Raw genomic sequence first — 26720 nt, 5'->3', positions numbered from 1 at the left:
AGGTGAAGTAGCCAGATGGTATTGATTATGTAGACATTAAGTCTGCCTTCTCAAGAATAGATTGTCCACTTCTATTCAATGACAAGTTAATACAGAAGTTTTTGTCTTGTTTTTAGAAAAAAAAAAAAGAAAAAGGCTTTTTCAAAGGTTTTAAATCATGTGAAGGAGAAAATCCATGAAACACTTTTGCAGTTACATGTGTTTTGGTATGTATATAAAATCTGTAATGACAAAGAATATACATTTAGACTTTTTTTTTTTTTTTAAGCTAAAGCTTCTCTGAAATCCTCATAGATAATTAGGATGCAGGAGATGCCTTTGTGGCTAATGTTGCTGTGCAATAAACATAAATATCTCCATCTGGCACTTATCAGCTGAGAAGCTTTTAAATTCTTAGGCTCATTGTGTTTACAGTGATTGTGCACTGCATTTGAAGCACCATGTGTTCCAAACTGTAGAGACCAGAGACTAATTTGTTGCCCCTTTATTATGCAGTAAAGCTCATATTGAAGGCATACATAAAACTCGTGAAAAATAGTATTATATTATATGTGAAAAATGTCACCCATCTAATTTTTTTAATTAAAGTTATTAGCAAACCCCAAATTCTCAGTACATTGGTTTTCCAATGCAGGTATTTTTGTTGTTTTGTTGTGTGTTTTTTCTTAATCTAGAGAAGAAAGTTTATTCCTTAAAGGATGTGTAGTAAGCTTTCAAAATTACATTCCCTACATTTTCTCCTTCATATGGGGACTAGATTTCTTACCTAGGGTTCTGCCTTTAAATTCTGATCCAACTTTCACATAGGCCTGGAACACAGGTGATGTTTGAATTACAAGTTCCAGCCCGAAGGTTGTATACATTTGAATGTACATTGAGGACTGTCTGAAAACAGTGATGTCTCCTAGAAGAATGAGAATAATTAGAGATTTTGCTGCAAAGGATATTGCCAAGTAATTATTTTTATTCATATGTAAGTGTTCTAGCATTCTGTCTACGAGTCTCCTTCCACACACAACTCTCCACAGAGGAACAGATGCAACAGAAAAGATTTTATCCTTCTTCTAAAAACTCTGCTATTTGCGATTGTGACAGAAAAGATGCTGGCTAAGTGTAAAAGATACATATCATGGAATTTGGATTTTACATATGTTCTCTTTTCTTTACCTGATCTATAAGGTAGCCATTTAAGTTCATCATCGTCAGTAAGGAGCTCATTCTGAGAAATGACAATTTTATCCTGTAAGAATGGACATGGAATCAGAAGTAATTATCTGTACTGATGCTATTTATATGTTCTTTAAAATTAAGGAAATGTATTGTCAGTGACCTATATAATAGGAAAAGACTGATTTAAGCTTTTCCTCATGTTATTCCATCCTGCTTTTAGTTTTCACTTTGAAAATACTTCCAGAGTTGATGTGGCAAGTGAGGTCTTTACTGTGTATGCATGAACTTGAACATATCTTTATTATCTGTCTCCCATAATTTTTCATATCAGGCTACTAGCAATGTCTTTAAGTATTTGTTTGGCTAGTCTGACTTTGGAAATGCTGTATAGAACCTGTGGAGGAATACATACCTTTGTAGAGAGGTAAATTACAGCACTAAGTGACGTCTCAGAATAAGAATAACCTGTTTTTTCATATACAGCCATGAGCGTTCCGTTGTGTGGCAGGCTGGAACTCTGGAGGAAAACAGTGAAAAGGGAAGTCTGTGTCCGAATAGCAATGATTTGGAGACTGGATATGTATCATAGGAAAACCTCAGTTTGCATTGTAATAGAAACCAAAGACAGACTTAAATATATATATTTGATATTGTGTGTTTCTAGACTGTAGGAAATTACCTTTATAAGAATGTAAGTGCAAACCCCATGGAACCTGTATGATCTAGAATCAAACGTGGTAACAAAGGAGCCTCCTTCCAGGGAACATCTTCCAGGGCAGGGCAAGTCTTTGCAGTTCCATTGACCCATCATACATTTGCTGAGGAAAACAAGCAATTCTGTGTAAGGTTATTCTCATAGTAAGGCTCTATCTATCAGCAGAGGGTTTGGTCCTCCTGTCTGGAGGTTTTTCTGTAGCTGATCAACATACAAAATTGGTTAGTGAACGCAGGGTAACACACATGTACATTCTTAATTTTCATTTCCACTGAAATTTCTTTATGCTCTAAAAACTCAGCTGCTTTCTAGTAATGGAAGATTTGTGATTTGTATCACTTTTCCCCTTATTCTTTCTATGCTTTGATTTTCTTTGTCTCTGTGTATCAGTTGAAGTTGTTAATCTTAATCCAAAGTTGCTGAACTCTCATATGGATTGTCAGCAAACTTTTCTGAATAGATTAATCATGAAAAGTGCATTCATTTTTACAGTTCTGAGGATCAAATTCTATTATTTATCCTTTATTTTATTTATTAAAATTATGAGAGCAGAAGTCACACACACACAAATTATTCCACTCATTAAAATACCCCTTGCTACTCACCAGGACCTACATGCTGCTTTCATTGTCTCACCAGGAGCATATATTTTCCCATTCAGTGTACATGGACAATGCTTAATGTGAACACATGTTCGATTTTTTGAGATGTCATCAAGAACAGTTCCTGGTGAAGAACATAAAATATATTCCATACCCTTACTTAGCACCAAATATACTCTGCCTTGAATGCTTTTCAAAATTAACTTGAGAATTATATTCTTTCACAACAAGTGCCCAAATATAACTTGCAGGATTTTTTCTCTTAATTACTATCAAACTGACTTTTTACAAGTTTTACCAACTTTTGGCTACTTTCTTAAAGAAAATTGCAGACAAATGTCTTGATTTGAACTCGATTTGCAGTGGTAGTAACCCTGAGTGTTTGGTGTTTTTTGTTTGGGGTTTTTGTTTTGGTTTTTTTTGTTCCCTTTTGTTTTTTTTTTATTTGTTTGTTTTCTTTGGTATTGTTTTGGTTTAGTTTTTTTATTATGACACTCTAAATAAGTTGGCAATTTGGAAGAGTGGGCACATTCTATTTCCTAGAGTAATAAGTCTAGTTTTAAATATGGAGCTCACAACACATTACTTTTGACTAGTAGTAAATTATTATTATATTGACATAAATACCCACATCACAGTAATCTTGGAGGATATTTCAGTTCTGAAATTTCAATAAACTATGCAAATTATAATAATAATAATTAAAATTTTTCTAGGAAGTTCATTGAACTGTTTCAAAGGTATTTTCCAAAATGCCCATAATATTGCAGAACTTCTCCAGGGTATACTACCTCTTGATGACCCTGAAAGGTTAGATACTTCTTTGGGACACGAAATTAGTTAGGCTTACTCAGTATATCATAATACAGAAATGTAAGCAGACAGCATATAATTATCCCATCACGTATCCATATCATGCGAGGAAAATGCTTTCACAGCTCTGTTCTTGCAAATAGTTACAAAGGATCTCTAGAGACCATGACTCCAGTTATATGATTTTACTTGAGAAATGGCAGTTTTAGCAGCACAATGCTCTGAGATGCAGTACTAATTCATTATTAAGAAGTCTACTATATATTTGCATGGGTCATTTAGGATATGATGAATACAGAAATGATACCTTCTGGACAAAAGCAACCATAGGTACAGTGACTGGAACAGCTGTATTCTGGGTTGGAACAGGTTTTAATACATGGAGAACCACATTCCTCATAGATTTGGTTAGAAGAACATTTTCCCACAGCTGCAACAAACAGTGAAAGTGTTAAGATTTTTAAAGTGTAAACAGAAGAATCTCTAATCTGCCACCTAAGATGGAGAAGACCTTGTAATTTCTGGCACTAATAGTCTCTTACCCTGCCTCAATACTCTTATTATCTGAGTGTTCATCATATTCCCTCTAGCTTTTATTAATTTTTCATGCCCTATTTATCAGTAACTCGTTTCAGAAGCCTGAAGAATGGCAAACAGGCTATACTGCAGCCTAATTACCACAAATAAGATTTTCTGTAGTACTTGAGGGATTTAAAGAATATAAGTCTTGATTATCTGCATAGCCCCTGCTTCTCAGACATGCTTTTCAGAATGCAGCTACCTAGCAATTCTAATATATGGAACTCTGTGTGACTGTGTGATAAATTCAAGCAGATTTTTCCTTATGTGAAAGAATAAAAATCAGTGAGCTAGGAAAACAGAGGTAGGTAGAGATGAGGCTGACAAAGTAACAATAAAGGACTGAAAAGTTAATTTTCTTTGTATATTTAGCATTTATTTGCAAATTCTTATATTCTCAGCTTTGGTTTTTGGAGGAAAAAAAAGGGGGATTTCCCATGTATTTTTTTTTTTTTCTTTCCAGCTTTCTCTTTTATCACTTTGCTACCAGACCTGGTAATGGTTTACTGGCAACATGAAAACTTGTATGACTTGGAGAAGACCAGCTTATTATTTTACTGTGATTAGTAAGCATTATTGCACAGTTCTGTGAATGCACACAGTGCCTTACTAATATTTATCTGAATCTATAATATGCCACTAGAAGCTTACACTTTTGAAGGATTCAGACCAATTGCAGACCAACCAAAGAATAAAATGGGTTAACAATTTATGTAAGGCAGGTAACCTTGGAGAAGAGGAGGGAATAAATTTCAATTGTCAGGGATAATAATGGAGCTTAGTAGGGAATGTTTTCAGTAAGTCTGAGGAAAGAACAGAAGAAAACTCAATGTTAAATACCAAACAAAAAATGAAAACTGGCACCAGTACATGAGATCAAGAGAAGAACAGAGGAGTATAGCACGAGAGATTCAGGAACAGCAAAATGGATGCAAGGCCTTGTAACAATGGTGAGACTATGGCACATTAAATAATTACTTCAGGAATATAATTCAACTGTGATTTCACTATTCTTATGCTAAAATCTAAATGATAGTGAACCTTAAAGGTTTTTGAAACAGAGTAAGAATCAAGGGATAAGAAGAAATATATTGTCGTCAAAACAACTTATTTTATTAATTTGCTACCCATAGCCATATATTCACATCAAGATTAAACAAAAATATGGTTAAATTGTATGCTTCTGAGGAACAATATCGTATTTAAAAGGTCACTTTGAAAGGTCCTCTTTTTTGACATGATCCGTCTCTGCTAATTTAATGTGTGAGTTGGCTTAGAAATAACACCAACTAAAATTTCTTTTTACCTTTTTTATGCTCAGTGTGTTCTCTTGTAAAACAATGAATCCTGCTACTTAACACTAACTATAGATTGAGCTTCGGATGGATTCAGAAAGACTGCAAAAAGTGAATCAGAACTTTGTAAACAAACAGGCATCTGATAAAAAGCATGTCTAACCGTGTACAGCTTCAAGAGTAATGGAAGATTAGCTTCCCGTTTACTTCCTATCAGTAGCTGTAATTAAGAAGGTTGAGCATCTGACAATGCACAACAGCAAATCTCCTGTGAATAAAAGGGGCTCTGGCAATCATTAGCAGAAAGGTTCAAATACTTCAGAGGCCGTTTAAGAGTCCTCTCCCTTCAATGGCCAATTTACTAAGTATAATAATGAAAAAACCTGCACTAAGAGAGAACAGCCTCCTGCTGGAAATCTAAGAAATTGAATAGCTTTCACTTAGTGGATGTTTATCTCTTTTATGGTTGCTTATCTAGATGCAGGAGCTACATTTCATGTTTCCTCCTTCTCCTTTGAGTTTTCCATGCTCTCCTTCTTAATGCTTCATCAAAGACCACTGTGGTTGTCTTGAGAAAATAATTTTATTCAAGACAGTAGGATCTTTTCTATCAGTTTATTTAAATTCCAGTTAATAATCATTCTTCCTTTATGTAAGATGTAGCAAGATTAAGTACACTCTCATATGAATAAGATGTTTGAACTTACAGCAGAAGTTTTCATTTCTCCAGTTGAACACCATTTGATGGGACATGGCACATTGCCTTGAATACTCTGAAAGTGTAGAGCAAGTGCAATTGTTTTGCCCTGGCTCACTGCAGTCCTTCATATCAAGCTGGCAACGAATGACAAACCCATCCTTTGGCACACTGCAGGTTGGTGACACCAAGTTAAGCAGCTGAGAGCAGATTATTGCCTAAATAAAAAGAGAGAGAAAATTGTTTCTAGTAGGTTTTTTTCTCATGTAAAAAAACCACAATAGAATATCACTGGTAGTTATGATTTTCTTGTTGGTTTGTTTGTTCTTCCCCTCCCCCCACTCCCTCTAGTTTAGTAACATGTGTTTGACTTAAAATGAATGAGAAATTCTCAAATAGAAGGCAGTATAAACCCACTGTGTAACAGAAGGATATGTTGAATTAGTTCCACTTCTCGTTAAGCTGAAAATTAACGAATTCTTTCAGTACTATCAATGCCCCTAAAAATGGCTAAGAACATTACAGGCAGGGGGGATGTTGTCTCCTGGAGGTTCGATTCCAGGACAAACATTCTCAATGTGAAGATGGCAACATTCATTCCGCTTTGCTCAAACAAAGGCTACACCTTCCAGCCAACACTTGTTCTCCGCCAGATCAAAGCAACTTTTCAGTGTGAGTAGAAGTAATACCTACAAGCTTCTTCTTCAGGGAAGTACCTTCCTGGACCCTGTTCTTTATTCCTGCTCTACTTGTTGAAGACATGCTACAAAACTAATGTTTCTCTGTGTTTCTGTTGTGGGAAAAGGAGAATCTTGGAAGGAGTCTAGCTGGCTCTTCCTCAATAGTATGAAAGCTGAAATTTTTAGTGAGAGGACTGGTCTCTGTGTTCAAACTAAAATTCTGGGGTTGCTAGAAAAATAAGATTAAACTGTTGAGGAAAAAAAAAAATCTTCTATTTCAAGAAGAAAATTGTAAGTATTTTGTAATTACTAGTAACTTCTATGGTGTATACAAATAAGTACATGAGAATTGCAAAGTAAGGTCACATTCTTGTAAGTACAAATGGAACCAAAGAGCATGATCATTCTATGTAAAGCAAAATGCTTTTTTTAGAGGATAGCAATGAGTACTTGTCATTAGGTATATGGTGACTCTATGACCACCTAGGTAGAAAAAAGGAACAGGTTGCTGATAGAAATTGTGGAGTTACCATCTCCTCAGCCTGGAGATACTAAAAAACTACTAGGACATTAGCCTGGACAACCTGCTTTAGCTGACCCTGCTTGAGCAGAGGGGTTGGACTAGATGATCTAAAATACTGCTTCCAAGCTAAACTATTCTGTGATTCTGTAAAATCTGTGTGGGAATGCAAAACTTGAGTTTCCTGGGTGAAACAACAGAATCATCCTAGGCAGGATTTGGTTCCTGTATCTGCAAAATTTAAGAAATAGAAGCCCTTTAGATCCTTGCTGCTACCAAGCTTTGTCTTTCAACCATAGTTACATGGATGCATGATGTCTCAGGTATGCTGATTTTCTTTTCATCTAGGCCTAGAAGTGATAGCAGTTCATAGTGGTTGCCCCTGTTATGAACACTGCTATCTGGAAATATATTTAAAGTATGGTTTTAATGTCTTCAGGTCTTCAAGTCTGTACAGCTCATAATGTCAAGTCTTTAGTTGTTCAATAAAAAGTTCTTTAACTATTCACTGGTTTCCTGAAATTCTTGTGATGACCTGCATGAAATTTCAGAAAGCTGAGAGCTAAATGCTGATAGATTTATATAAGTTATATGAATCCAGCCTCAAAAGTGTCCACAGGTCTTTTTCAAAATGTATTTTGATGCAAAGAACTAATTGTCTTTTTCATACCATGCTAGTCAGCTTCATGAAACTACCACCTCTCTATAATTGTTTTCTATCTATTTTTCAATCTCTCTTAAGAATCCTGCTGCAGAAAAGCCAAAAAGATCTTTCTTACATATTTGTTGTGAGGAATGTTGGAAATTGATATCTCCTCAGACAGGCAGATCTCTGATGGATCATCCATTTTTTGTAATGCAGCGTATTTATATGTATCCAGCAATTTACCTGTAAATTGAAGAGTCATAATTTGTCAGGAAAAAGCCCACATGGATTTGTTGCTGTGATGTAGCAAAACCTGGATTTTACTCGTTGACTGTGAATGGTCCTACTACTAATTAAACTTCCTGACGATGACAACTACTACCTTGTTTGCCCTTTACCTGAAGTCTATTCAGTAAAGCATAGTTTTATCACCTTGAACATTTCTCTGAGCTATTTCCTAATCTATCACATCTTACCTTACATTATACCAGACACTAGTCTTTTTCTGTCAGCTGTGTTATCTTCTGCCAGCTTATAATTCATTTCTCTTTTCCTCATCCCCCGTTCTTATACTTTCTCCTACACGTGAGGTTAAACTCATCAAAATCCTTCAAAATAGAACTTTTAAAAACTCTTTTCTGTGACATGTACAGAAAAATGTCTGTATTCATCTGAGCTTAGTTTATTGTACAATTTAGTGTTTCCACACTAGCACTGTAGTTCAGATTTGCTTTTAAAGCAAATCTTCCAAACATCCCCACTTGGTATAATTTTATTTCCATTTTGGAGAAGTTCTGAAAAAATTCCTTTAAGATGAAACCACCCCAAAAGATGTGCTCCAAGAGCATGTGTAACGAGCTTCTACCACTAATAGGCATTAGTTCAACAAGAGTAGAGTGACTCATGAGTGAGCCCCGCAAACCACAGATACCACAGATGTTAAATTGTCAACACCAACTTTTTTGTTCTAAAGATCCACCCTTACTGGGACACATTACTTGCTAATGTTCTTGTCCACTGTGCTCTTTTTATTATAGCCTCATTCTTGCTTTGGCCTAATGCAATTACTTCCCTCACTGTGCATTCCTATAGATCTAGACTGTTTTTAAAATTAGGTGAGAGAGAATGTGATCCTTACCACCTGTTTCTAAAATATGAGAGAGTCCTTATCACATATCTGAGGAACCCACAATATTATCATCATAGCAAATAACGGTGTGTAGCATAATCATATGATAGGTGTGTTGGTGACCTATGGGAGTCCTTTACTCAGTTCTGAGACTGAGTGAGCAGTTAGAGCAAGGTTAGTACAGTATTAAATTTACACCTTGACTCAGTTTAACTGGTTTATCTTTCATCTGACCTGTTCTTAGATCTTACCTTCATTCACAAATTCATTAAATTCATAACCATCATAATTTCCACACATTCCACAAGTTTTCCCCATGTATTTTTTTTCCGTCAAAACCTAAAATAAAATAAAACAAAACACTCAAAAGGATTACTCTAAGTAAAAGTATTTATACAGCATTAACTTCCTCAAACAAATTCATTTCAGGGATCCAATTAAAAGTGATTTTTCTCATTAATTTCAGTGACTTGACTGAGGAAAGGTTTTTGAAGCAGCTAACTTATTTTCACACTAGAGAAACAGTGATTGTTGTGTTTTTTTCATTTAATAAAAGTATAAGCTTTTAGAACATTTGTATAGAAATGAGGGAAGATAATAATCTAAGGAGCTAGAAAAAATTGAAAAGGAAATTATGCTGTTTCCTTGCTTACATCTTTGTTGACAGAGCATGAAATTCAACTTTGTTCTCTTAAGAAACTGGTCAGAGGAAGAAAATCTGCTTTCAGAAGAAGGTTGTTGAATTTTCTATTGCTTTGGAGAGTGAAGTGGTAATATTACTACTGGCTACAATGAATGAATTATTATGAAAACTTAGAGCAGCAGAAATAATCTGACTATACATAGAATAGAGAGTGTATCCATCATAGTAACATTTCCTGTTATATGTGTGAGAGTAATGCTGGTAAATCTCCCAGACAATTTATTACATAATGATCTCCCTCTTTTAGCAAATGTACCAATCTGGAATTCAGTGTCTTTTGTGGCATTAATATCACAGGAAATGCAACCTCTTCTCTAAAATATGGCAGGGATTTTGGAGGGAAAACATAAAGATTCAGAAAAAGGAAAGAAAAAAAGGAGCTGGTAGGAGCATAATATGTTTGAAACCAAAAGATGTCCAGGGGAAGCGCAGCAGAAATGACAAAACTATGCATACACTATTAAATTCTACACAAGTTTAAACTTCAACATCCATTTAGTAAAACATTGTAACCTTTTATAACCTGAGGAAAGTTTAAAATCTCTGACAGCAACCACATATCTCAACATTGGTGGCTTTAGTTAACTACCAATGATGGCTTTAGTTAACCACCAATGTTGGAAGTGAAAGGGCAGGAAGGTATAAAAAGCGAAGTTGCTTATTTCAGGAGGATCGTATGAAACAGGGAAAGAATACATTTCAAAAACAGTAAACACATGCAACAAGTATCCATTAAGTCTAAAGAAGCCTTGCCATTCCAGTAAGTCAGTGAAAACATTCTCTTTGCTTTATGAGAACATATTACAAACCATGAGATAGTCATCGTTGTCCCACATGACAACTAGCTCCATCTCCATCAGCTTGGCTACCAGACGGATGTTGCGTCCATAAGGTGCTATTTGAATTCCATTGCTGGTGTAAGGCAACTTAATGGCACTGTAACAATGCAAGAAGAGAAAATGACCTTCTCATACCAATATTATGCAGGTATTAGTTACCTTTTTTAGATATAATGCACAAACAATCTCAGTACTTGCAGCAACACGGAATAAATTTTTTTCATTTGTAACTAACATTTCAAGATACATTAAAATTCATGTTGATTGAAAGTAAATGTCATCGGTTGCATGCAAGAATTATCAGGAAATGATTGCATAGTGATTATACTAGTGAAAATGTCTGCACAAGACTGTGTATATTCACTTGGTTTTGTTTTATTATGGTATAGTTGTACATTTCAAGAACTTGTAACAATGCAGTTTGTGTGGTAGAACTGCTGTTGATTATCCTGAATAGCTTCTATGTACTACAGCTTAAGTGTAGGAATTAATGCTGCAACTGAAAACTGACAAGGTTAGAGAAACCTAATGCTACAAACTAACAACATTAAAGAACACATTTATTTAGCTAATTACTCAGTACATTTGTGATACAATCATAGAAAACTTGGTCAGAAGGGACTTTCTGAAGTTGTCCAGGCCGGTCTTACAGCTGAAGCAGGGGTTTGTGCAATGGTAGACTAGGTTGGTCATGGCATTTGGTTCTTGTCAATGTAGGACAGAAATTTAAAATACAGATCATTGGGTTAGGCCCATAGATTTATGTAGGTCTCCTGAAGCACAGACTAGTATGGCAAGTTTTTCGAAATACAGTTTTCTAAATTCAGGTATAGCTGCATATTGTCATTTTGTGATGATGGCTATTGTAGCCAGGCAAGTATTTATATGATGCAGAAAATCCACAATTATTTCCTGTATCCACTTGTACTCACAGACAAAAATTCAACACTATTTTTCTGCTGAAAACTGCTGAGAAAACTGAAATGCTGAAAACTGGAGACGTTTCATTGCTATGGGAGTGATTTGTCAAAAAGAATGAATAACGCAGAACCAAAGTTTCCCATAAGTGCAGTTCCTCAGTAAAAAAGCTGTTTTCTGGACACAGTAATCCTTGGAGTAATGTGAACAGTCAGTGGTCTTATACACAAGGACTTCTTTGTAAGCCCCTCCAATATTTCTCTGTTGGTTGCATAGTTCAAAGTTTCTCTTATATCCTATGTATATATTATCTTTAGCACAGAGGGTTCAGTTATCTAAGTCTCAAATCAAATGAACTTGAAAAAAACATAGGAATTTTAACTAATATCTAGTAAAGAGTATAAGCTGTTTCATCTGTGCTTGCAGTAGAGATAAGCATAAGCAGACTGATAATACCCAGGAGACTGCAGTTTCAACTGAAGAACTGTTTTGATCTGAGAAGGTTAGTTTATTGCTTTGCCTACAGAAATGTACTCTAACCATAACCCAAATAACTGCAAAGAAAATACGTATCTAGAGTGTAATGCTTGATAGGAAGAAGTGGGAGTAGAGTCCAGTTGGTTGTTCAGACTTCATAATTTGCTAATTAATTTTTGATACACAAGTAGTCTTCCTCAGTGCAACTGCTATATAACTCCTTTCCTTCTTTAAACACTTTTCATCACAAAACACTTTTCATCACAAAAACACTTTAAACACTTTAAACACTTTTCATCACAAAATCTTACCCAACACTCCTGACAGAAATGCTGCCTTTCTCAACAATGACAACAGAAGGCCCCAGCTCAATAATGATCCTTGCAATTTTTTTGTCCAGCCCACGGCGGAACTGAATGTTGAAGTCTGGGCTTGTTTCATCACATACAGTGGCAAAGATATAGTTGCAGGTCCCAATGAAATCATACTGGTACTTATCAAAGGTTGAAAAATGACCTCCACCCCAGGTAGAACAGGAATCCTTGCTCAAAACTATGAAAGTGAAAGAAAAAAATGGATTTAGGACTCCTAACAGCATAATTTCTCATTCTGATTGCCACTTCGATTATACATAGCAGGAAAACCTAGTAACTATCTAGTCATATTAATTATGTAAATAACATTCTAGCATTTTAAATTTTTTTTTGTAATCTCAGAATTTTAGTACAATTCAGGAAGTGAAACAATAGTTGGAGTAAGAGCAATATTCTTATTTACTGTAAGCAGTGGAGAGCTCCATAGCTTCCTACCCTGGGAAATGCACTTCCACCTAATTCATGGTTTATATAAAGCTTTACCTTCCTATTTAAGTCTGCCTCATCTCTTTGCAAGGGCAGCAGCTTGCTATTGGAGAGGTTTAACATCTCAGGCACAACAGTTATGAACCTGTCTATGGCATTACTGTATCAGGACTTGCTGCAGTCACATCATTAGATATTCAAAGACTGTCTTCAAAGCCCAAGTTGTATTTGCTCTATGTTTGTGTGACACACTGTGATCCAGATAGCTTCCTAAATATAAGCAATGTTTTAATCGGATTTCATTTTTTAAAATAATCACTTTTCATATGAATAGATTGATTTTAGAAGGTTGAAATTAAGCACAAAAAAGAGATACAACTCCAGCACTTGATATCAGATATTTCTAAACCTACTTAAAGCATTTGAACTGTCCCTCTGAAGGGGACAGACCTACAGAAGTAAGTAAAATCATGTCCTAGACTATATATTTGTAGGCTTAGATTGTTACTTTTAATTTTTAAATTATTTTTGCACATGGAGTTATATGAAGCTGACATGCCTCAGAATATATCTTAGAAGCACGAAGTATCATCCAAATTTAACAAAGTCTATCTGCAATTTATATTCGCAGCTTAAAAGCCAAAACATTTATTTACTCTTAAAGAGTGATCAAATTACTATAGAATGCTACTGGTTTTATCAGGTCAAGTAGAAAACACTGTTTCCCAATAAGCTGTTACCTGTTGGCAAAAAGTACTCCTCTTCCATACTTCTCTGCTGTCCAGAACGTTTGACTGGAAAATAGGAATCATCTAATTGTTATAATTGATTCTTCATGCCTAACTATCATGTAATTATGATTAAATGATACTGACCAGCAAACCCCAACTTTTTCAGAGTATGGAAGGAATGATTACCTGGGGTTGCGCAACAGTAAGAGCGCAATAGGTGTCTCCTTCTATGAATGTAGGAGTGCCTTCTGGGTATTTGTTTTATTTAAATTGTATCAGAGAAAAGTTACAAATGGGAATGCTAGTAACTGAGAAAGTTTAAAACTAGATTATGTATTTGTCTTTTGAGTTCCATTTTTATTAAATGATAGCTATGGATTTTATTTTAATTTGTGCATATCCATTTTAGAAAGGATCTAGTGAAAACTGTGTTTTCAGGAGGGTTATAGCCTTCTGCATCCTGTCTTAGCAGAAAAACAGCATGTTCTGTAAAATACAGTATACCATGTTAGCATGGCAACATTTATTCATTCTTGTCATGTGTGTGAAAAATTAGATGTGTAATGAATGAATGAAATTTAAATTGAAAAGTCAGTGCCTCACATTTCTTCAGAAAGTAACGTGAAATGTTGTATTGGTTCTGACCAGTAATTGATGTATCAGTATTTTATTTTCAGTAGTAACCAGAAACTCTCCAAGGGAAAAGTAAGCACATACACTTCCCCAAACACTCTCTGAGTCTCCAATTAATTTTAGTTCAGGGGGTTTTGTGAGGCTACTGGTATTTGTCTGCTTACCTGACTTGTGCTCTGGCTTCCATGTACTTGTTTAGCCTCCTTTTGAATCAAAGTGAAATTTCTTTGTAACAGAAAATGCCATAATCACTGAGGTCAGAAGTAGCCATTTTGAGTTAACGTTTTAATGATACCTGCCTTTTGAACAGTACCTTTGATAACAAATATTCTTATTACTTTAAAGCTATAATATGTTCATTATTTTGTGCTTTGGCATGGCGTAGATTTTTGCGCAAGTACCTTTTGTATTTCTTAGACTCAGAAGGACTAGTGCAAATTTGCAGTAAGTAGGTGGCTGGAGTTAATTTTGCTTACAGATTTGGGTATATGCATAGAAACCATTCTTAGGAGCTAAGGGAAAACTTTTGGGAAACTGCCATAACTGTGACAATCATAGCTTCAGCTGGCACAGCTGGATGTTGAAGTGGAGATCTGTCCATAACCTGATTCCCCACTGGCTGCTGGATATAAAGATGAGGAATAACTATTCCATATTCTGATCTTTCACTTGCATATAAATTTGTTTTAACCTGCAATCTTTAAAATAATCTCATAGTCTTATCCTGGATTTTTGCAGCATCAAAGGATCCATTTCCTAAATTCCTAGATAATATTAGATAGTTTTCTGCAGGAATGAAAATCAAACATATCACACAAATTACCTCAATAGCAAATTTGTAATGTGGAAGGCTACTTATCTGCTCACAGTCTCTATCTTCAGACATTAAAACCTCATCATGGAACACTAAAGCACCTTCCATTTAGTGTAAAACTTAAAAGAGTGAGACAATATTTTTTACTATTTGGAGTTTTTTTTAGGCAAACTCTTAATTTACAATTTCTAAAACAATGCTTTAAAACACATGTTCTTTGAGGCAGGGAGTTATTTTTATTATGTGATTAGTTCAGTATTTTCTGCAACATAGAATTGATGCTGAATTGAGTTGTTATTTCTAATTGCAATGTGAACATCAAATATCAGGTTGGGCACTTACTTCTCTGTAGAGATTCTTTCTGTTTTTGGAGAAAAAAGAGGGGCCAATAATTTCCTTCAAAAGCTGTGAAGAGAAAAAGACAAGAGAAAAAGTTATCCTTTGAGCAAAATAAACTTAGGTATTTGTACATCTATTTATTTATTTATTTTTAAACATGGTACAAATGAAAGCAGGGTCATCACATATGAACTGTGTTGTGCCAGAGAAAAACGAATGGAAATTATAGTGGAAAAATCACATAATTCAGTCTGTAATAAAAAATTATTCTGTGACTAGTAAAATGTTCCCAAAAGCTGCCAGAAATCCTATACAATATGGGATTTCCTCTACTTCATTCTCAAATCCTGTGTTCCTTGTTAAAAAAGGAAGGTGTGATAAATCTTTCCTCATGTTTTTGAATTCTTATTCCTCCATCTGGGTAGAAGTAGTGAAGGAAATGGCCAAAACTGGGAAGAGATAGGAAAAGTAAAGTCTCATGTTTGTCATAAGAATCATGTGATCTGTAGCTGAAGAATTGGAAATATACAGGCCTAGTTCTTGCTTTTACTGCTCCACATTAAGGCAGAATGCTGGCAGATGTTACCATCTCCCTTCCACACACCTCTTCACAAAGCCTGTTCTGGTTATGAGAAGCCAAGGAGTGTTTAGCGAATGTGTAATACAGCATGGATCCTCTTCCATCACAAACCCAGAGCTACTGCATGTGCACAACACCATGTTCTCATACATACCCAAACGTTCTTTCACCTAGACACTTGCTTCCTGCTCAAAATGGGAAGATAGATGTTGAAAAAGGTCATCACAGCCAAGCTACAAGTGGCAAGCATTGTGCAGGAGCAGAGGTGGTGCATGCATGGAATCAACATTAAGTCAATAGCTAGATGGTAACAACCAAACCAAGCTGTAAGGAAAAGGATCTGGGGTGCTTCAGAAACGTGCTACTAATTTTTACAGTTTGTCAGGTCCAGTATTTCTTAAATAGCTGGTGCAAATATCCTCTAGAAACCATATGGTTCTCCATTATATGTTTAGGATCTTTTGCAAGAGAAATATTGTGGCAGAAGGTTTCTTTAATCACAGAAACCAGACCAAGTTTCCTAACATATCTATATATACACTACAGCTCTGCAGGCCTCTGTTGCCTTCTACGGAAGAGATTAAGTCTTCAGGGCTTTTACTGAAATAGACTGTCCTGGCAATTCCACACTATGCTACTGAATGTGAAGTAGTATTTATGATGTGGTATCTCAAGGACTGTAAGTAAACAGGTGAAGTTCTGCCTTGTATGTAGGCTAGATTAAGGCACAAGACAGCAATTTGGAGAGTAAGGATTTCAGCATGTGCCTTTGCTTTGGATCTGAGATCCAGACATCTCCAGCTTCCCCATCTGTCTATGTCTCAGTTCTTCTCTGAAGTAATACTCATTGAAAAAGATGTTATAAGGATATACTCATATAAGCTTTTAAGAACTAATATACTACACTGGTGGAATTTTATGCAATTAATATCTAGAAAGAAGGGAAATAAAACAAGGTTGTAAGTTCAGTGGCAGAAGTGCTCCCACCCCGTGTTGTTCCAATAGCTTTAAATGACATTCATCTCAGCCAGTTGTCTAGACTATTTTCACAGGCTGTGAAAGTAAATACAAATTTTCTGAGTACAATTTTACTTGCAAAATATGTGTCTAGCATAGAATAAATGGATTACACACAATAATTTTATTTCTCTCCTTTGGTATAAATGAAACCTTAGGTGACTATCTGCAGTGTACATGCCATGTGTTACCTCTATCCTTCTTCTTAGATATTGTGTCCATTTCAATGGAACAATGCTTTACAGACAAAAATGAAATTTAAGAGTAAAATGCAAAATAAATATACTAAGTTAAAATCAGTTACCAGCATAATAATAATAGAATGAATTTGTGTTACTATCAAGCTAACATAACATAGCTCTTTACATTAAGAGTTGCTGCTGCCTTTACTGAACCCCTTGATTTTGGTATCTCTGTTTGTTCAGTTATTGTTGATTTAACAGTTTTACAATCCCTACAATTTAAACCCAGACTACAAGCACTATATTAATTGGATTTAAGAGTGTGTAACAGCTGTCTTCAGAGGATATTCGATTCGCAGGAATTGAAGATAGTCCTAACATGTTGTTTCACATGAGATCGATCTGGAGAGCTTTATGTAAAACTACAAGTTTGATACTTCATGAACAAATATTTTAGATCAGGACAGTTTGATTTACAAAGCTTATTCGTGAGGATTTCAAACTCATCATTCACAAGACTAAGCATGCTAAGCAGTTACAAAATGTTACAAATACTCCAGGTTTGGTATATAGATTAAAAAAAATATTATAATAATCATCCTGGATTACATGGAGATGTGCAAGAGTTATATTGAAAACAACTAAGGGCATGAAATCCACTTTAACCTTTTACTCAAGGAAGGGCTAGTAAAACAAATGCAGAGCCATTTCCTGACTGTCTGCCAATCAGTCTGTATCCTGTCAGATTAAACTATTAAACTAGATAAAGCCTGGTAATTATTCTCAGCATTTACATTCTTCCTCTCCTTCTTAACTCTGAAGAGATTAGTAAAATCATCCTGGCAATGTTATTAACCATTCACAACCACATGAAATTGCAGATTTTACAGATGCAGTAAGTGCTACAACCCCATGCAGCAGCTGTATCTAGCAACCATGAAGGATTTTATTACTGGAAAGGCTGTAATAGTGATAAATGAGATTTCTAAACTACTGAAATCTTCCCTACTGTTATTTTACTGTTATTGCAAATATTCTGTTTTCCTTTGAGCAATGAGATGATTTTGAATTAACATGAAACACTTAATTTTGAATTAGCTCGATAACACTTTAAACAAACTTTCACTTTTCTAAGGTAAAGGAATTTTCCTTTCAATTCCTACTCTAGTCTAGGTGGCTTGACTTTCTTGAGAATTGTATTTGTCAAAGTGTAGTTTCTGTGTGGTCAGTCTGTCTAGTTCATTACAGCAATACAATTCAGACAGAGAAGGTGACATACTGTGAATAAATAAGTAATTTTGTCCCTATCCTACAGTTACTATGAGACATCCTTATAAGGAAATACAATTTTATGTGACATTGACTTCAATCAAAGTATTCCACATTAGCTAAATTAATAATAATTTAAAAATCCATTTGAAGTAAAACATGGAAATGAATTATTTTTTTGTACTTCCAAACAGAAAGAATTTAAGATTTATGTTCTGTAAAGACTGCAGAATATAAAATGTCAATAAATCTGAAAAAGTCAAGACCTTTAAAAAAAATTATATTAGACTACAATTAAATTTAACAGCAGGGGTAGTGTTTGAGTTATAGTTGCAATAGTAGTAATCAGTTGCACATGTTCATGAAGATTTCTTTTCAGTATTAAATTATTAACTCCTTTTGTGTCTTGCAAAACAAGATGGCTGAACAGCATAAATCAAGGTAATTTCCTGGTTACACACTTAGTAAGAATAAATATCACAAATATAAGTATACTTCTGTTAGGGATCCATGCACAGTTTTGACTATTGAAACAGTAAAGTAGTAAATCCTCAATTTACTAAACAAATCAGAAGCTTTTATTAAGTAAAATCTAGAACTAAAAATTTAAGTCTGGTTTTAAACTTTTAGGGTTTTCTAGGCCTTGCTTTTAGGCTTTTATGTTTAAATTCATCTGAAGTTCCATCCTACACAACACAGTCCTTTATAGATGAAACCCTATTTGTATTTGCCAAATTTAAACATAAAGCTTGTGGCTGAGTAGGGATCAACAGTAATTTTCCATTTGATTGCCAATATTAGTATTTATAGTAACAGACCCACTAATCTAATATATGAAGTTATTAAGATTAAAAACTTGCAGGCATCTGCATTTCGGGTTAGGATCCATCTTTAGGATTGATCTTGGTTATAATGGTATTAATACAGTGAATGGAGTTATGCCTGATTTTAAAAAGTAGTTGAGATTAGAAATTGGCTCTGAGAGTATGAAAGGGTTGAGTTGCTTGTTTTAATTTTTTTTTAATGCTACAGTTTAAGTGCATTATTTAAGAGTAATTAATGTCCTTGCACAGTTTGAACTATAAGGTTCATTAAATGTAGCAAGCATAATACAGAAGAGAAAAACTAGCTTTGTTCAAACTACAGCAAGTGAAGTACACTTTTTAGCAGTTTGCAACCTGTTCTTGAAATCAGAGATAATTACAGGGACTATACAGAAGAGATAACAAGAAACTATTACCTTAAGCAATGCCAAAGAATGGCAAAAAAAGGTTCCCTCTCAAAGAATACATTGAAAACACTACAGGAAGAGGAATGAATAAGAAGGCAGAGTAGATACAATGAACTTACTTGTCAAGTTTTTAAAAAAATTATAGAGTCATCCAATGGTCAGATAGGTTGGATCAAGAAAGTACGACAGAGCCCTTTAAAAGACTAAAGTATTGTATTGAATAATATATGGAAGAATACTTTAAAGGGTCATATAAAATTTTTAGACTGGAATAATTCGCCTCTTCTCCAGCACAGGATTCTTTCTATCACATCATTCTTCTAAAAAGTAATACCATCACATACCTCATACTTAATACTTTTTGCAGTTTGCATAACAAAGGAAGAAGGTTTTGATCATTATTCTACACAGATACATGGTTCCACAATGACATCATTAGAGCACTGCATCATGAACATGTGAAAGATGGAAGGCACTTGGCAGCTTGTGAACACAAAAAAATTTCTCTGTATCTAGGGAAACACATTTAGGGAATGCTCCAACAAATCAGTAACCACATTTCAATAAATGTTTAGAACAAGTAGTTCTCTATCAGTCATGGATTGATGAAATATGCAGGTGTGTTTTAAGAGAGGTAGAAGAAAATGTGTAAACTAACTCTGATGGCTGTGGGAAAGGAGAGCAAGATCTGAACCTTATTATAATATTACAACAGTCACCCACTTTGTTTCAGTCATGCATATTTCATTCCAAATCATATAGCAAAAGGAAGACAGACATCTCAGACTTACCAGTAGATTGCAGAAAACTGCAGAAGATGAGCAGTATTAGTATCGGAAACATGATACATGACCTAGTGGGGGAGTTTTGTTCAGTACTCTCCTCCGTTCCAAATGTGCAGTGCTGTTGCTGCCACTTTCTAGGCTTACCCTTTCAAGCTTGGATGCCTCATATATAGAATTGCACTGCCCTCCCTCATTCCCATGGCTTTCAGAAACTGTCACAGCAGAGTACCTGCCAAACAGGATCTCCTCTTCATCAAGTTCAACACACCTATATACCATTTGGAAAGAGAAAATAAAACACAAGCCTCCTTCCGTTCATTATCACTCTTACAAGGTACTTGAAACGGCTTCTATTTGTAACAGCTCAAACACATTTAACTTCATTTAGTGAACAATTTTGGTATTATGCCCCAAAGCCATATGCAAAAAGACAAATAATGCACAAATTAGAGCTCTGTCTTCTAAGATGAGGAATTATATTGGACAAGTATACAAAAGGGAAGAATTAAGTGCAGGAATTTTGGAACTGCTGTAAAAAATATATGAATGTAAGATGGTAAGGCATGAATGATACAGATCTCAGATATTTTTTTTTTCTTAACTCTTCTTTCACTATCTTTTATTCACTCTCATGAGTGATTGTATTCACCTCTCCCTCATGTGACTTTTTAAGCAAAATTACAAACTTTGCCTCAGTAAAAAGGGCTGTCCATGGTACAATTTCATTCCTGAGTTTGCAAGTGAACTAAATAAGGTCTTGTCTTCCACCCTAGCACTGCAAAGTACAAAGAGCAGTCTGGAAAGGCTATTCCACTGTGGTATTTGGCAATTTTGAGAAGTTAATGCCCACCAATATCTCAAAAGATAAATTCCAGTTCTTTTTCAGCACTTGGAACTCTCCACATCAGAGGCACCGGGTACATTCACTGTATCACTGCCACCACTGAACTAACACAATATAAGAAGAACTTTACTTGCTTGATCCAGTCATTTTTCACTGTAATTGCTTCAGGAAAAAATAGTCTAATCAGCAGACAAACTTCCTCATTAAATAAAATAGGCATGGGTTACCTCTCTGTATTAATTTCTTCAGCCTTTCCTATTTTACCTATCCAATACTTATTTTATGTAATTCATTACTTTACTGGATTCCTATTGTTTTGTCCTTCTCTGGTATAATTCCTTTGCTTAAAAACTGGGTCCTCACCATGTTCTCACAGCCACTTCTGAGTGATGGGAAGAAGCACAGGAGAGACAGTGACTATCCTTTAGTGTAACTTCAGCCCTGGCTCAACTTGGTTGTACTGAAAATAAAGCCATTCCATTTTAATGAAAATGAAAGTGTTGGTTTTTTCTTTATTCTTTCTTTCTTTCCTCCTAAACCCCACACCCAGAAGCTGAAGAGTAAACTATGTGACTGCTGATAATAGAATTGATACCCTAAATTCCAAAAATTCTGTTCAAAATTTTCTACATCTATGTATAAAAGAACAAAGTAGATTTATGAAATCAAGAAAAAATTATTATAGGAGAGATAAGAAATCTGTTTAGTTAAATCCCAGACACTTAAGAAAATATTTTACTTCAAGTATTTTATTACATCTATGTACTGATCATTATCATATCCCACAGCTTCAACTGGTTTGTGAACATTTAGGATTAAAATATCCTACAAGATAAGACAAGAACAATCTCATTGCCTTTACAGATCCTTTCCACAGGTTTCACCTTAATGTAGTTAAAATAACTGAACTTTAAAAATTAAATGTAATCATGTCAGAATTACCATTTGACTCCAGTATTTAGATCTTATGTGTGACTTCTACATAGCTCTCTTCTGGGATGCAGGAGTTCTTATACTTTGTAAGTGCATAAGAACTGCTCAGCAGTTTCTGAATAAACAGGACCTTTTCCCAAAAGATTTCAAAATAAATACCCTGTATTTCTTCTCACTTCTAATATCAAAGTGCAAAAATATTAGGGCCTCAAAACAGCCCTAAATAATTAGACTGATAATACAAAAAATATATATAATTATTAATATTTCACAACTCTATGTATTGCAACAATTTCTGGCAAATCAGCTCTACGTTTTTAAAGAGAATTTAATTTGTCACACTGCTCTGTGAAGATCAGAAACTGCAATGCTCCTCAGCAGCTCAAACCTGATCACTGATAGTGTCATACAGAAATTTACCTTACTCTAGCAGAAAATATGAAAAAAACCCACAAATCATAATTGTTGTCAAATAGGTATTTGTTTTCATTTGTTACATATTTACATAATATTTCTGTCAAGCAGGAATAAATTATCTGACATTCATGAGAATTCCATGACTTGCTCATTTCCAGAGCTGGGTACTGGACCGCAGTATTTTTGCTATCAAAGGTATAGTCACCTTATGGAACTAAGATCATCAGTAATGTGTGAGAATGAACAAAAACACTAATACATAATCTGACAGCTAATTTTCCTCTTTGATAATTATGCCTTCAAGTTTTTCTCTGTAGCCTTTATATTCACAAAAACATTTTATGCCTTTTATTATATGGACCTTTAATGAGAACTCATTAAATACAAATACTGGCAAAATGTATTATAAACACTTACCTAAAATATTGTTTTTTCAGTTCCCCATATTTGTAGCTATGTTCTTAGTAGCTATGTTCTTCTCATTCTATGTGAGAAGTCAGGATAAAGATTTTACCTTCAGTTATTCTAGAAGGAATTTCACTGAATCAGCCTAAACACTTATGATTCAGCAAGTAACATTATTTTATGAGGACATCTAATGACGTAAACACAATTTATTGAAATATCTAACTGCACCTACATTGAAGTCCAGACTCCAGACCAAGAAAAAATAATTTCCTGCAGGACCTTGAGTCAGTATTAGGTGTTTCACACAAAACTCTTTGAATAATTCAGAAAATTCTAGAAAATTCAGTACTGTGAACTTACAAGAGGAAGGAAGAGAAGCATGCAATGACAAGTCAAGCCAGAATGAAATGGAGAAACATTATTGCTTCACCTTACGCAAAGTAATTTCATTCAATTAGTTCAAAACAAACCAAAATATTAACATAACTGGCATTACTATGCTAAATATAAGTAAACTAGCTCCAATTTTTACTGCCTATTTGTCACTGTTAGCTTTCAGGTAATTTTCCTAGGATGCAAAGGATCACACACACTGCTGCTTCTCTTCTCTAGGCTAAGCTTATTGCACACATCAGGGGCTCCTGTCTAGTTGTCTGAGTAGCTGGCAGGCAACCAAGCAGGCAGGCACCACACAGCCATCTGGTTACTCCTGCTGCCAAGATATTTTCCAAAGAAGCTGACAGTAAAATAGACATAAGCCATCAATGCTCCAACTGCGGTAAGAAATTTTCGGCTGAGAAATAGTAACCAAAAAAAATCATAACCCTTATCCTAGCCTATGTCTCACCTTTAGAATCCCCTGATATTTATGTCCATTCTGTGCAATTTTCTATTAATCTCTCTTTGTGCTTTTAGACACTTAAACAGCTTTCCCAGATGATACCTAAGAGAAATCCAGTGTGATTGGGCCATCAGACACTAAATAATAACTTAATGATTTTAGTAGAAATCATCACTTCCTGCTTTCCTTTTTGTCACCAAAACAAAGAGCATTATCTTTCCTGGTGCTTAGAAAATGGTCCATAATTCTGGAATTTATCAGATACAGTCTTCAAAATAGATGAGATGCCTGCTATTAAGTAGACTGCTAGTAAGTAGACTGTTAGAACTACTAACAGTAGCTTGGAGACAGCTCTGCTGTTGTTTGGTATCTGACTGTATATTAAATATAAAATTTCATTTAACAATGTAAATTATGTCTTGTTACAATGTACAAGGAAACACCTATAGATGTTATGAGGGATTTAATTTATTGTTTTACAGTGCATATAAATGAAAAGTTAATACAAACTAAGAAATAACTAACAGCACTCTTACACTGTTCCAAAAGTACTTTTGTACTTAAAAGACTGTAAAATCAAGTCTTCCTCATATAATTAAGAAAAAAAATGTAGAAAATAATTTAAAACACATGCCTCTAAAAGTGGTAAAGGCTTCCTGAATTGCTATTTAACTTTTAATTATAATTTGTTGGGGACAATGGCCTGAGACCTCCTTGTGCTGGCTTTATGCCTCTGGCATTCACTTTGATGGATATCTCACTTATTTTACCTGTGGGTTACTTGGTTGGTGTCACTCACTCTGCTGAGAAAGACTGCCACTCCCACAGACTTCTGAAGCATATCCACTGCCATGAAGATAAACTTGGCCAAAACCTTTGTAGTATTTCTGGAATAAAACAAAGGGAAAAAAACCAAACCTGCACAAAATGAAGCAAGGCCTGCCAGTGTGAGAGTGTGATACCGTGTTATCCTTCCTCTGCACTGGAACTCAGGGAAGGCAAACTCAGTTTGTTTTCATCTCCCACACTCTCTACTCCTGCTCCTGAATCCTGTGTTGTTGATGCTGGACTCAGAGTGGTTTACTTTCTGATCTCTGGAGCAGTCTGGGCTGCAGAGTTTGTTCTACGACACTTAATCCTAAATTCTGGTCATTTTAGCTACAATGCTGACAGAAAAGGACAGAATGATACAATTGTGAAAAGAGAAACCATAGAGGGAATGTCTCCTTTATTCACATCTTCCTTCTATTGACACGTGTATGAATTTTTAATTAAAATTTCCCTCAAACACTGTAGTTGTGAACAAAATCTGTGCAATATCTCTTAAGGCTAAATTTATCTTCTGATGATGAAGCAGTCCATAGAGGAATACATTGAATCTCTCTTTTTCATTTGCTATAAGGTATTCCACCTCGTTATTAATTGACTAGGCATGATGAGTTCATATCAATATTTAGAGACAGATTAGACTCTATGCTAAAATAAATCCAAACGTAGTGTGCTCATTATTTTAAATTCCTGTTTTTTCCTCTGGGTTGCATTAGCATGGAGAACATTTATCCTATCGGCAAAAATCTAGAAAAGCGCAGATCAGTATTTTTCTTTCAGTTTTTAGGCTTTAACAATTAATTGGTATTACCTTTCTAAAGAGAAATTCAGGAATTACCCTGAATTATACGCCTGCAGTTCTCCTGGGAAGTATGTATTTCGACACCATAAAATGCAGCAAAGGAATGGAGAGGATTATACATGAAAGCAGCTGTGGTCCAAATGATTCTAGCTTAGAACCCAGTTTGTTAAGTTACATGAACCCAAAACAGCCTAAGTTCTCCTAATTCATAGAATCAAAGGGGTTGGAAGGGACTTCTGAATATCATCAAATCCATCCCCCTGCTGCAGCAGGAATTGCTATACTCATAATTGAAATGCAGCTGAGCTAAATCTGTAGTTTGTAATTGTTGTGGTTTGGACCCAACAGGACAACAAAGAAAGTCCCATGGACTCTCACTCAAGATCCGCCCCCCCCTTCACACACACAAACACACACACACACACACACACACACACACACACTGGGATGAGAAGGACAAAGCCCAGGTAGAAATTCCTGGGTCGAGACAAAGGACCAGGAGTGTTCTTCACCGATTAAGGTCCCAGGCAAGACAGTCTCAACTAAAATCAATAAAAATAATAATTATAAGTAATAATACTAAGTAAAAATAATAATTCAATTTCACACTAATCAGATGCACACAGGACACAGAACAACACAAAGAGCAGAGCTTACATATGTTACCCACACCCCTTCCTTCTTCCTGGGTCCAAATGACTTTGTTCTCAGTTCCTCTCCCTCCTTCCCCCCAGCAGCACAGAGGGACAGGGGATGGGGTTTAGAGTCAGTTCACAGGCTGGTGGTTCTTGCCACTCCTTCCTCCTCGAGAAGGATTCCTCACAGTCCTTCCCTCTTCCCTATGGGGTCCTTCACATGGGAGAGAGTCCTCCATGAACCTCTCCTTCATGAGTCCTTCCCACGAGATCCAGAGCTGCTCCAGCCTGGGCTTCCCACAGTGTCATGGGCTTCAAGTACAGTCATCTTATCTGGTGCCAGGGTCTTCCACAGCAGCATAATCCAAGTCCACTGACCGCAAAGCCGACTCCACTAGCCACAAAATCCAAGTCCACTGGCCAACCTCATCCCTTCCTGATGCCTTCAGGGAATGTTCCACCATGTTCCTCCAAGAATGCAGGGGCACAGCTGCCATCTCCCTATGGCTTGCAGGGAAACTTTTGCTTGGGCACCTTCTTCCCCTTCTTCCTCACTAACTACCAGCACCGCTCTCCTTCCCCAGCACAGCTCTTCTTTTTCTTTGAGTGCTCACTCTGCTCAGCTCTTCTCTCAGTTCTTTCGTATGTTAATCTCAGAGGCACATCTATTGTGTCTCTAATGGCTCCTTGGCTGGTTTAGGAGCAGGGGGAGCTTCTCAGCTTCTTACCAGAGCCACCCCTGGGGCCCTTCCTCTGCTGTCAAAAACCCCACCAAACCAAACCAGAACATTATTCAAGATTCAAACTGGACTTAGAAAAAAAATGAAGTTATTGGCCACTTGTTGCAC

At 35.6% G+C, this 26720-nt stretch overlaps 1 protein-coding gene across 1 annotated transcript in view; it reads right to left on the bottom strand.

The window, feature by feature from the left end:
- MUC6 (mucin 6, oligomeric mucus/gel-forming) overlaps positions 1-26336 on the bottom strand; it is a 47180-nt gene extending 20844 nt beyond the window's left edge. The window contains exons 1-16 of the mRNA XM_009996436.1: positions 26251-26336; positions 24378-24494; positions 20309-20432; positions 16889-16934; positions 15104-15166; positions 12095-12335; positions 10359-10485; positions 9098-9185; positions 7851-7960; positions 5882-6089; positions 3608-3730; positions 2491-2611; positions 1850-1988; positions 1583-1687; positions 1168-1240; positions 767-904 (exon numbers count right to left, since the gene is read on the bottom strand). Coding sequence (XP_009994738.1) covers positions 767-904; positions 1168-1240; positions 1583-1687; positions 1850-1988; positions 2491-2611; positions 3608-3730; positions 5882-6089; positions 7851-7960; positions 9098-9185; positions 10359-10485; positions 12095-12335; positions 15104-15166; positions 16889-16934; positions 20309-20432; positions 24378-24494; positions 26251-26336 — 1909 coding nt within the window. The remainder of the gene's footprint in view (positions 1-766; positions 905-1167; positions 1241-1582; positions 1688-1849; positions 1989-2490; positions 2612-3607; positions 3731-5881; positions 6090-7850; positions 7961-9097; positions 9186-10358; positions 10486-12094; positions 12336-15103; positions 15167-16888; positions 16935-20308; positions 20433-24377; positions 24495-26250) is intronic.
- Between the last annotated feature and the right edge of the window lie 384 nt (positions 26337-26720).

Source organism: Chaetura pelagica, unplaced genomic scaffold, assembly GCF_000747805.2.
Source record: "Chaetura pelagica isolate M959 unplaced genomic scaffold, ChaPel_1.0 scaffold74, whole genome shotgun sequence".
Lineage (NCBI taxonomy): Eukaryota > Metazoa > Chordata > Aves > Apodiformes > Apodidae > Chaetura > Chaetura pelagica.
The sequence above is the reverse complement of the archived record's forward strand: the minus strand, read 5'-3'. Positions and strand labels throughout refer to the sequence as shown.